The sequence below is a fragment of the Hemibagrus wyckioides genome, linkage group LG03 (genome assembly GCF_019097595.1).
Source record: "Hemibagrus wyckioides isolate EC202008001 linkage group LG03, SWU_Hwy_1.0, whole genome shotgun sequence".
Classification (NCBI taxonomy): Eukaryota; Metazoa; Chordata; class Actinopteri; order Siluriformes; family Bagridae; genus Hemibagrus; species Hemibagrus wyckioides.
The window spans coordinates 34,991,705-35,002,524 of NC_080712.1; the positions used below are offsets into that span (position 1 = coordinate 34,991,705).

Consider the following 10,820-nt stretch of genomic DNA (forward strand, 5'->3'; position numbering starts at 1 on the left):
CTCAAGTGGGAGAAGAACATCAGCTCCCTCACTAAGAAGGCTTAGCAGAGGATGTATTTCCTGCGGCAGCTGAAGAAGTTTCTCCTCCCTGAGAAGATGCTGGTGAACTTCTACACTGCCATCATCGAATCTTTCCTCACATCCTCCATCACAGTCTGGTTTGCTGCAGCTACAGCCAGGGACAAGGCCAAGCTTCAGCGTGTCATCTACTCTGCTGAGAAGGTGATCTTCTGCAGTCTTCCATCTCTCCAGGAGCTGTACCTCTTCAGGACAAAGAGACGTGCAGCCAAGATGGCAGCCGACCCCTCTCATGAAAAATGAACTTTTTCAGTTCCTCCCCTCTGGCAAGAGGCTCCGGTCCATCAGGACCAGGACCTCACGCCACGAGAACAGTTTCTACCCCACTGCGGTCAGCCTGCTGAACAGTGCCTCACTTACCCCCAGATGACCCCCCACCCCGGACACTCACTTCCACATTCTAAATTGCACTACTGTTCATTCAAACTCACACTTTTGTACACAATCCTTATCTCATTCTACATTGTGTACATACCTCACACCTGTATGTATGTTACAGTCACTTTCACTTTTTACATTTTTCTATTGCACTAATTTTCATACAAGTCACCTTATACAGTATTTATTTAAATTATTATTTACCTGTGGATATGTTCACACCTGACACCAAGACAAATTACTGGTACTGTAAAGTGCTCCTTGCTGACCCTTTGCTGTACCTGGCAATAAAACTTTTTCTGATTCTGATTCTGAATAATAAACACACACACTCACACACACACACACACCTGCTGACTTTACCGCTGCTACTGATGCTTATTGTCCGGGGGGGGGAGAGAGAGAGAGAGAGAGAGAGAGAGAGAGAGAGAGAGAGAGAGAGAGAGAGAGAGAGATTGCAAGCGGCTCGTGACACCGGAAGCGGCGCTGTTGTGTTTGTGAGTGTTGATGGAGATGAACGGGATTTGTTTCTTCTCTCTCACTCCTCTGTTCTTCATTTCCCATTTATTTATTTATTTGTTTGTTTGTTTGTTTGATCTGCATTTAGCCTGAGAAGCAGAAGAGCAGAGCTCGAGCCCCGGTGTGGTGAGTACCGTCTCCGTACCGCGCGCGCGTGCGGTGATGATGGAGCACTGGAGAGGTGTGTGTGTGTGTGTGTGTGTGTGCGTGTGTAAATTTTAATGTTCGTCTCAGTAATTCTGTCTCCTGTGTCTGTTTTTCAGTCTTATGTTTATTTCTCTTCCGTTCATTTTTTACTCGTTTCTTTTCTTTCTCTTCTTTTTCATTTTCTCTCTTTTCCTTTTTTATTCTACATTTTCTCTCACATTGTTAACTTTGTGTGTGTGTGTGTGTGTGTTTTGTAGCTTTTTGTGTTTTCTCTCCTTTATACCACCTCAACTGACTCCCCCCACCCCCTCTGAGACCCCCCACCCCCACCCCTCTCTCTCTCTCTCTCTCTCTCTCTCTCTCTGGGCTGTAGGGTGTGGAGCTCTTTGGCGAGTATCACTTCCTTCACCAGGGGATTCGCTGGCAGGGCAACCTGCTCTAGGTCACACACACACACACACACACACACACACACAGACCCCTCTCTGTATTTAAGATGCTTCACTTCAAACAAGGGCTTTAGTAGATTTAAATACCTGTAGGTCTCTGTGTGTGTGTGTGTGTGTGTGTGTGTTGTCTCTCTTGGATGGAGTTGTGTTTGAAACTCATCTGCCTATGTTTATGTTGCTGTGTGTGTGTGTGTTTTCCCACAGAGGATGAAGTCTCAAGAGGGAGAACTAGTGAAGGAGATCTCAAAGGTAACACATACACACACACAGTGTCCAGTTTATCAGCTCTGTGTGTAGGTTCTAATCACTGATTAGTCCATCTGTTGTTAAGTGTTGGCACCAACCTGCTTCAGTGGAGTTTATTGTCAGTCCAGCTTGAACATGTCTCAAAAGCTCTGTTCTGGCTCCTACACACAGTGTGTGTGTGTGTGTGTAGCTGCAGACGATGGTGTTGGAGCTCAGGTCCGGTTTCTCTCGCGCTTTACTGGAGTTAAATCAGATTCAGCTCGGGGACACAGAGCTTCAGAACCAGCTGGAGGAGACGAGACACGGCTGTAACAAACGTACACTACACCTGGAAACACTTGTCCTCACACTAAAGGTAACACACACACACACACACTTGAGTGAGTGCAGACAGTATCAGAGAAACAGTGGAGTGATGTAAGAGACTTACTGAAGCAGTGGAGATGATGGATGTCTGCGCTGATCTCTCCTCACAGTGATGAACACCTCAACATCTCACCTGTGCTGCCATGACTACCCCCCCACCAACCATGCTACTTCTACTCATGCAACACAACTGTGAGGATCTACACCATTTATTTAAATATCTTACAGCACAACTCTCTCCCTCTCTGTGTGTGTGTGTGTGTGTGTGCACTCAGGAGGAACTGGAGGAGATTCGTGGTCAGCTCCGTCAGCTGTGTGATGAGCAGGTGAAGTCCGAACAGACGAACAGTACCACAGGTGCACAGAGTGACAGGTGAGTTCACCTGGAGTTGTTTGTTTATTTGTTTGTTTATGATTATTATGCATCTTTTGCTCCGGTGTACGTTCTACATTAAGGGAGAAAACACTCACAGTTCACCATCAGTCTAAGAGTGTTTGTGTTCAAGGGGGCGGGGCTTATTTCCAGGCCAGAAAACAGAGATGTGCAGATCTCTGAGCTGATCATCATATAAAACATTTCAAAGTCACAGACAGCTTTACAATATGTATGTATGTATGTATGTATGTGTGTGTGTGTGTGTGTGTGCCCACAGTGCTCCCAGCTGTAGTGGTGTGAAGGACGTTAGCAGCAGCACTAATGGAATTAAAAATGTTCATGAGGTGACAGTAGCCCCGCCCCTTTGTACAGTAGGTGGAGCTCTTCTACTGCACTGCTACCTGCAGGGTTTGTGGGTGGGGCATAACTCAGGTGAGTTGCTATTAACACCCTGAGTGTAGCATGAGATATGATAGTGAGATTGTTTTATAGATAGATAGATGCTTTATGAGGTGTGTGTGTGTGTTTCAGGTGAAGTTTCCTCTCACTTCAGCCTCAGAGGTGAAGGAGCATCAAGCTGCACACAGACAGGTAAATCACACTGACCACGCCCCCCCTGAGTGAGCACCAATACAATGCAGTATGTAGTGGTTTCCATGGTGATGATTAGCCAGCTAGCTAACCACTGGAATTAATAATGATGAAAACGTGAAAAACCATAAAGGTGTGTGTGTGTGTGTGTGTTACCTCAGGCAGACATCAGTGTGTGAGTATCTCACTGTTAAAGTCTGAGTGGGATTATTTCTCCAAACTCAAACTGCTTCAGGAGAAATACAGAACCACAACCTCCAGTCACACTGAGACACAGTAAGACACACACACACACACACACACACTCATACGCACATGTTTCTGATCCTTACATCCTTATTTACATGCCCTACTGTGTGTGTGTTAGTAAGGTGTTTGTCAGACATGTGGATGAGATGATGCAGCGCCACCTGCTGTTCAGAAACAGTCTGCAGGAGAAGCTGAGTGCTGATGAGCCGAAGCATGCACTGGGAGACGCGTTCCTCAAACTCACCACACAGGACAACGTACACAGCTCTCTCTCTCTCTCTCTCACACACACACACACATACACACAGAGGTGTTAATGTTCACATCTGTCAGAGATACAGTTGATGTTCAGTAGATCAGACATTAACTCTAACCTGCTCTCAATATTACACCTCATTCTGTCCCTTACACACTGTGCTGTTGTGTAACTCTGTGTCTGTGTGTGTGTGTGTGTTTCGCCACAGTCAGCATTCTGTGATGCGTATCTCGGATACACAGCCGCGCTGGCAACGATCCTGACTACAGAGTTCAGCAGGGATCCAACTGACAAACCACACAACACACAGGTCTCTCTCTCTCACACACACACACACACACACACACGGATGTGGACGTTATATAGAATATATTAAGTGTGAAGTTTTACAGGAGGAAGGAGAGAAATTCAGACTGCTCTCACTGCTGTTAGTGCCAGTGACACGCCTACACATCTACCTGAACACTGTACAGGTGTGTATTACTCACACACATACACACACAGGTCCACTCTGATACACACTCATCTGTGTGTGTGTGTTGTGTGTCAGGTGTTGCTGAGCTGCTCGAGCAGTGAACACTCAGACTGGCGCTTGCTACACAGCAGCAATCAGGTGCTACGCAACCTTTACACACGATGTCACATGACCCTGGAGAGGGCGGGGAGATGGAGCGATGGGGCGGGGCAACCAAACGAGGGGGTGGAGTCAGTGAATGGGTCAGTCTGTCGTCTCCCTCCCTGTTGTCCTCCAGTCCGTGAGAGAGGTTTACTGCACTAATGTGGTGTAATTATGTACAAACAGTAAATTTATCAGTGTGTGTGTGTGTGTGTGTGTGTGTGTTAATTTTAGCCTCAGTAGCAGGTGTTGTGCTGAGAGCCCCGAGTGTGTGCGCTCTGCCTTCACCAAATACCGCGCCAACGGACATCAAAGAGAACCGCATCACCTCACAGCACCACGCCCCCTACTGACCCCTGCTGGAATCCTGCGGTACTACAGCACACACACACACACACACACACACACACACACACACACACACACACTCTCTCTCTCTCTCACTCTTATTACAGCAGATGTTTTTAGAATGTTGCAGGAACGTTAGCTCTGTAACTGAACCCTGTTAATGGTTCACACACACGGCCTGTGTCACGTTAATCTCACTCTTTGCTAGCTTGTTTTTGCTGAGAGATTAACACTAGCTAGCTCTCGCCACATCACCACTCCATCATTCTCCCTCTGGTGCTCTGCTCCAGTGGTCAGTTCTGTGGCTTTATGCTCGTTTGTGTGACTTGTCCCCCACATGATCAGAAAATTAAAAACACATTAGAACACCTTCTCACTGCACAAATCTTAATTCTGCGTGTACAAACGAACTGACCGGGTTGTGTTAATGTTCTGATCATTTGTGGGGCAACTTCACATACGATTTATGTTCTGGTCTCTGCAGGAACTCTCGTGAGCGGTTGTGTGAGCCGCTGCCCGCTGCTGGCTGGACCGAGGGCTGCAGGTGGGATTTGCGTGCTGTGGAGTGCCGTCCGGTTCCGGCACGTCGTCCCCAGAGCCTGTTTCTCAATCCCGGCGCTCCAGGTGACCTTTCGGCCTCCGTCCCAACCCTGAAGTCTCCGTCAGGTTTGGCCGAGCGTCTGTGCGGTTCCCCCGGTCCGGACGGTCGAGTGTGTCGCTCTGACACTTACGCTCTGCCTCAGCGCATCGACGACGCAGACACGGACGCGGACGTGGGAGACGCTTCGGTGTTCGATTACTCGTCCGTGACGACATGCAGCCCGGACGACACGCTGGAACTACGGGGGCGGGACGAGGACGAGGAGGACGAGGAAGAGGAAGACAGCGAGATTCCTGTGCTGTTAAAGCCGTCGTACGCACACACTCATGCTCACACACACTCCGGCGGGGGTTTGCAGAGGCAGGGGAGTGTGTGTACACGCTGGCAGATCCCCCGTGGTGCACCTCTGCCTCCTGAAGTGTGTGTGACGGGAACAGGGACGGGGCGACGCACGGCTAAACACCGCCGCAAAATCCCCACCGGAGCCTTCCGGCCGATTTGGGACGCACCCTTTAAACAGGTCTGAAACAATTTAACACACAAAGTGCAACATTTTAGTAGCTTCCAATATTTTGGCTAATTTTTAGCTGTTAGCTACTGCTGCTAGTTGGTGGCACTGTAATTTGCCAGAAAACTGACATCAGATTCAGGTGAGCCGCTCAAACATGGTTGCCAGATTGTTCACAATCCTCCACAACAAAAGAAATCATTTTCATTCAGAAGCACTGTTCAAATATATATCTATAAAAGACATAGTATATAAAAAGCACAATAATAATCCGGTCAGTAAAGTGGACTAACACTCGGACACTAAGCTGAGTGTTTATGAGCAGGTGAATGGAATGAAAGAGAAGAGCAGGGAAGCTCTGGATATGTTTCAGCTCCACTTCCTCATCCGCAGGATTAACCTGAAAACTGTTACATTAAAAACAGGTCAGAGCCGTTTGTTTACCTGTGTGTGTGTGTGTGTGTGTGTGTGTGTGTAGGGAGATGGACCTCCTGCTAAAGAGAACACAGTGTCCTTCAGCTCAACCAATCAGATCATAAATCCACAGAGACCCACAGAGTCATCACGGTGAGAGCGAGAGAGAGAGAGAGAGAGAGAGTGTGTGTGAGAGAGATTATGCTATAAACAGAATAAGACAATAAATAAGTGACCTACGTCTACTGTGTGTGTGTGTTCAGCTCTGTGTACAGGAGTGTGTGTGGTGGTGAAGAGACACTATGGAACGAGAGTGATGACAGTGAAGGTCCCTGCAGCAACGTCTAACACACACACACACACACACACACCTCAGGACTGCCACCTAAATCAGAACCCAGGACCTGGATTTGCGTAATCAGGACCTTTATAGACGCCTGGACTTCACTGTGGACTCCAGGAGCACTAATTACCCAGAATGCACTGCTGCAGTCTCACACACTCACCTTTTCAACGTGGCAGACCAAAGAGTGATGGAGTGAGCACTTGTTGGCTGATGTGACCTAACCCTGTGTGTGTGTGTGTGGCCACATTCTAATACACATTAATGATGAGTTAATGATCGGACTCTGTCCAATCACGTCACACAGCATCCGTACAACAGATTTGATCTTTCTTCCTTTATCCTTTTCTCTTTTTTTCTCTCTGTTCTCTCTTCTTTCCTTTTTATTCTTTTCTTCTCACTCTGATCTTTTTTCCTTTATGTCTTTAATCCCGTCCATTTTTTTTCTGTCATAGTTTCTTTCTTTTCAAATTCAAATTTTATTTGTCTTATCCTTCCGTACATTTTCTTTTTCTTTTGTCTTTATGCCATGCTTCATTTTTCTAACCCTAACCCTGCACTGTTTTCTATCTTTCCTTGCTTTTTTATGATGTTCTTTACCCTGACACGCCTCCTCTTCCTCCTCTCTCTCTCTGCCTATGTTCTGTTCTTTATATCCCTTTCAGTTCTGTGTCTTTCACGTGACCCTCTCACCCTGTGATCTGAAACGTGAGAAAATAAAGACGTGAGGAGATCCCATCACATTCTGTACAAAATAAGACTGGCTGTTTATTAATGAGTCCCACAGAGAACAGGATACAAGCCACACCCCCTAAACCACACACACACACACCCTCACATGCACACACACACTGGGCACAAGACTAAACATAACAGGATGTGACATCATTAACGGACCACTCAAGGGCCCGATCTAAGGCTAAAAATATCAAGGGGACTTGTTTGAGGGAGAATGAAACACGGCCCTTGTTCTCTCCCATGTGTGAGGAAGAGAGTCCAGCTGTGTCCCAAATCATCCTATGGGCACTGGATTACAGGAGGCACTGTGCAGTAAGCATGCAGGCTGATAAAGAGTTAGGGCACTGGGCAGGAAGTGGGCAAGGTTTAAACAGTTAACATGCATGTTGGTTAGGGCACTATGCAGAAAATCAGCACTACAGACACTAGGTAGGGCACTAGGGTAGGGAGATGGAGATTATTAAAATGAACACTTCTGTGTGTCCAAGCTCTGATTGTTCACATGTGCTGTGTGAGGTCTGAGCATGCAGGGAGCAGGGAGCAACAGTAGGCACTAATGAGGCGTTTGGGACACAACCAGACTGCAGTAACGGTTGAGGGTGAGAGGCAGGGTGTGGGTCATGTGACCTGAGGGTGCCTCCTTAACAGTACAGCCCTAAAGTGCAAATAAAAAAAGAAATAAAACAAGGCCCCAATTTAATCATCATCATCAATAACACCAGACAGCCACACACACACACACACACACACACAACAGTGTGTCAGCCCATCAGCGCTCCCCTCTGTAACAGACAGAAGTGTGTGTTTGTGTGTGTGTGTGTTTCAATCCACCTGTTCTTGTGTTTATCTTATGCTCTTATGAATATCATTGTGAAGTATGCTGAAATAGTGCACTCCTTTGGTAGCTACTTGGCACAGTAGCATGTGACGCAACGCATGACTGTTTATAAAGGATGATGCAGCAAGGCTGTGTTCAAATCCCTTCATGAGTACAGTGCACTAGATTGTGTGCTTAACAAATTTTTCCTAAACAAAAATTCCATTTTTGTTAACTATTTAGTGCACAAGTAGTGGTTTGGGACAGAACCTATGACTAAGCTCAGAAAAATATAGAAATAATTTAGCCTTTAGTCATCTTTCTGTAGTTTTCCCACATCTTCTAAACAGTACACTGTCAACAGTGCAACACTTTTAGTATGTTTACTGCTCTAATAGTGGTTTGAGACACAGCCCGTGTCATACGTTATTATGTCCAGTCCCAAACCACTTACATGGCATGAATAGTATACTACATAGTATGTCAAAATAGTACACCCCATTTGGGATTATTGGTAGATCTGGAACGTTTGGTAGTATTTAGCACACTAGTATGTGGTTTGGAACTAAACCTGTGAGTTCAGAAAGCATGATTTAGTCTTTATGTGGTTATGTTTCAAACCTTAAACAGTACACTAAATAGCATGTTGAAAATAGTGTGCCACTTTCAGAATGTGTTTAATACATTAGTATATGGTTTGAGACACAGCCACAAGAAGTGGTCAGAAGCTAACACTGTGGCTATAATCAACCTTGTTGGGGTATAATTTAGTACAGGAGTATGTGGTTTGGGACACAACACATCAGTGCCATGGCCATGTCCCAAACTGCATAAATAGTACACTAAATGGTGTGATTCTCAAATTAGGCTGTGAGCCTCTACAGGACACCAGTGTGGCACAGTTTGGGACACAACCGGATTAACAGAGCAGGAACTGATGGAAACACCTTCATTCAGATTAACACTTTACCATGTAAGAGGTGCACAAGCGTGCACGCGAGAGAGAGAGAGAGAGAGATACAGAGAGAGAGAGAGAGATACAGAGAGAGAGAGATACAGAGAGAGAGAGAGAGAGAAAGAGAGAGATACAGAGAGAGAGAGAGAGATACAGAGAAAGTGAGAGAGAGAGAGTGAGAGAGAGAAAGAGAGAGATACAGAGAGAGAGAGAGTGAGAGAGAGAAAGAGAGAGAGAGATACAGAGAGAGAGAGATGTGGGAAATGCTACGATTGTCAGCGAGTGTGTTAAGGCGAGTTGTGTTTTTGGGTTTGAGCAGCGCTGAATGAAGACACGAGAGCAGAAAGAATACTGTACAGAACACAGAACACACACACACACACACACACACACACACACACACACCCCTAGCCATAGTGTACACTTTGTTCTGAGCATGGTGAAGGCTTTAGAAAGTCACTTTTGTTCAGCAACTGTCTAAAAGGCACGTCTGATGTCGTCATCATCATCATCATCATCATCATTGGGCCGTGAGAACAAGCTCCGCCTCCTAACAATGTGCACATATTAACAACAGGCGATCTCTGAAGGGAACAGTACTGTTTGTGTTGTTAAGACATCATCTTGGTGTTGTAATGGCTTTAAATAAAGACACAGGTCAGCTGTGCGACACTCCCAGGCAAACTGTGGAGTCCACTGCTCCGAGGAAAAGGTCAAAAGCTCATGGCTGTCACAGTCCCAGGTCAAAGGTCATGGCTGTAAGAAAAAAGGCAGTGTAAAAGGGTCTTGGTACAGGGGTCAATTACCTTTGACCTCTGACCTCCCCGAGTACACGGTTAAGACTTTGGCCATGTTGAAGAACAGCAGTGAGAGTCCGCCATCTCCAACATCCAATCACTGTCCAGGCTCCCCGTGACATCATCAGCCTGTGTGACATCATCAGCGTCGCTCTGGACAGTGCCGATGACCAATTCAGAGAATCATTTGTTACAAAAATGAGCTTGATTAGTGAACAGTGTATACAAAATTTACACACACCACAGGTCCTCAAGCACCTGTCCCTGGGCACAAAGTGGACTTAAGTTAAATTGTCCATCCGGTCACAAAGGAGTTCAGAAGCATTTTATTAATGCGTGGACACTGGAACCGCTCATGCTCACTGGCTGCTGTCTGACAGCGTGTGTATGGAGGGTGGGGAGAGTGTGTGTGTAGAGTGAGACAGCTCTCTCTTGTAAGTCTTTGGGGGCAATTTGGGCAGGGTGGGGGGTGTGGAGTTGTGTCTAGGTGGAATAGGAGGGGGCAGGTGGCACAGGCCGGGCGTGGCAGGGCCAGGGGAAGGGCAGAGACGACGGGGCACGCGGGGGGACGGGGTACCCGGGGGAGGCAGCGGGAGGCGGGGTGAGGGTGTGCCTGGCGGGGTACAAGGGGATGAGGGAGAGCTGCAGTAATCCCAATGAACGCGTCCCACCGGAGACACAGCCGGGATCATGGGGCAGTTAATGAAGCTCTCAGGGGGTCGCTGAGGTACCGGGGGCATCACTTCAGGGATGGGGTCACGGGGGGGTGGAGGTGGTGGGGGGCTTGAGGAACCGTCTGTCTGCTCGCTGATTCCACGCGAGAATCGAGAAAGAGAAGGAAGAGGAAGAGGAGTCCTCAGCCGAGGGGGGATCGCTGGTGGACTGTCTGATCTAGAACTCAACTACACACACACACACACACACACACGCAAATAATTAATTACATGAAGTGAGTGTGAACATGTGTGTGTGAGCATGAGCGAATGAGTGAGTGTGTGAGTTACCTTGCTCTCTGAGGATGCGTCCTT

The 10,820-nt window shown here is 47.1% G+C and overlaps 2 protein-coding genes across 6 annotated transcripts in view; one reads left to right on the top strand and one right to left on the bottom strand.

The window, feature by feature from the left end:
- The first annotated feature begins 909 nt into the window (after positions 1-909).
- si:ch211-67f24.7 (uncharacterized) lies at positions 910-7,089 on the top strand. Of its 5 annotated transcripts, none has more exons than XM_058384081.1 (16): positions 910-953; positions 1,064-1,101; positions 1,776-1,820; positions 2,008-2,172; positions 2,459-2,556; positions 2,837-2,991; positions 3,091-3,150; positions 3,312-3,426; positions 3,518-3,656; positions 3,864-3,965; positions 4,048-4,128; positions 4,206-4,372; positions 4,506-4,643; positions 5,104-5,740; positions 6,207-6,295; positions 6,406-7,089. In XM_058384081.1, the coding sequence occupies exons 3-16, from the start codon at positions 1,779-1,781 to the stop codon at positions 6,488-6,490; spliced, it is 2,073 nt and encodes a 690-aa protein (XP_058240064.1). In that variant the 5' UTR covers positions 910-953; positions 1,064-1,101; positions 1,776-1,778; the 3' UTR covers positions 6,491-7,089. The 5 variants fall into 5 exon arrangements, with proteins under 5 accessions (XP_058240064.1, XP_058240052.1, XP_058240056.1 ...); XM_058384069.1 differs by adding an exon at positions 1,496-1,564 and having other exon boundaries at positions 936-1,101; XM_058384073.1 differs by having other exon boundaries at positions 936-1,156.
- A 1,604-nt stretch (positions 7,090-8,693) lies between these two features.
- The window catches only part of sos2 (son of sevenless homolog 2 (Drosophila)), a 16,683-nt gene continuing 14,556 nt past the window's right edge, over positions 8,694-10,820 (bottom strand). Inside the window, exons 22-23 of the mRNA XM_058384053.1 lie at positions 10,797-10,820; positions 8,694-10,694 (exon numbers count right to left, since the gene is read on the bottom strand). The exon at positions 10,797-10,820 is cut by the window's right edge and continues 80 nt beyond it. Of these exons, the coding sequence (XP_058240036.1) occupies positions 10,152-10,694; positions 10,797-10,820 (567 nt within the window). The 3' untranslated portion in view covers positions 8,694-10,151. The remainder of the gene's footprint in view (positions 10,695-10,796) is intronic.

Coding starts and splice junctions, on each gene's coding strand:
- si:ch211-67f24.7 (XM_058384081.1), top strand. CDS start 1,779: ATGAAGTCTCAAGAGGGAGAACTAGTGAAGGAGATCTCAAAG. Junction 3,427..3,517: donor TCCAGTCACACTGAGACACA/GTAAGACACACA, acceptor TGTGTGTGTTAG/TAAGGTGTTTGTCAGACATG. Junction 4,644..5,103: donor ACCCCTGCTGGAATCCTGCG/GTACTACAGCAC, acceptor TGGTCTCTGCAG/GAACTCTCGTGAGCGGTTGT.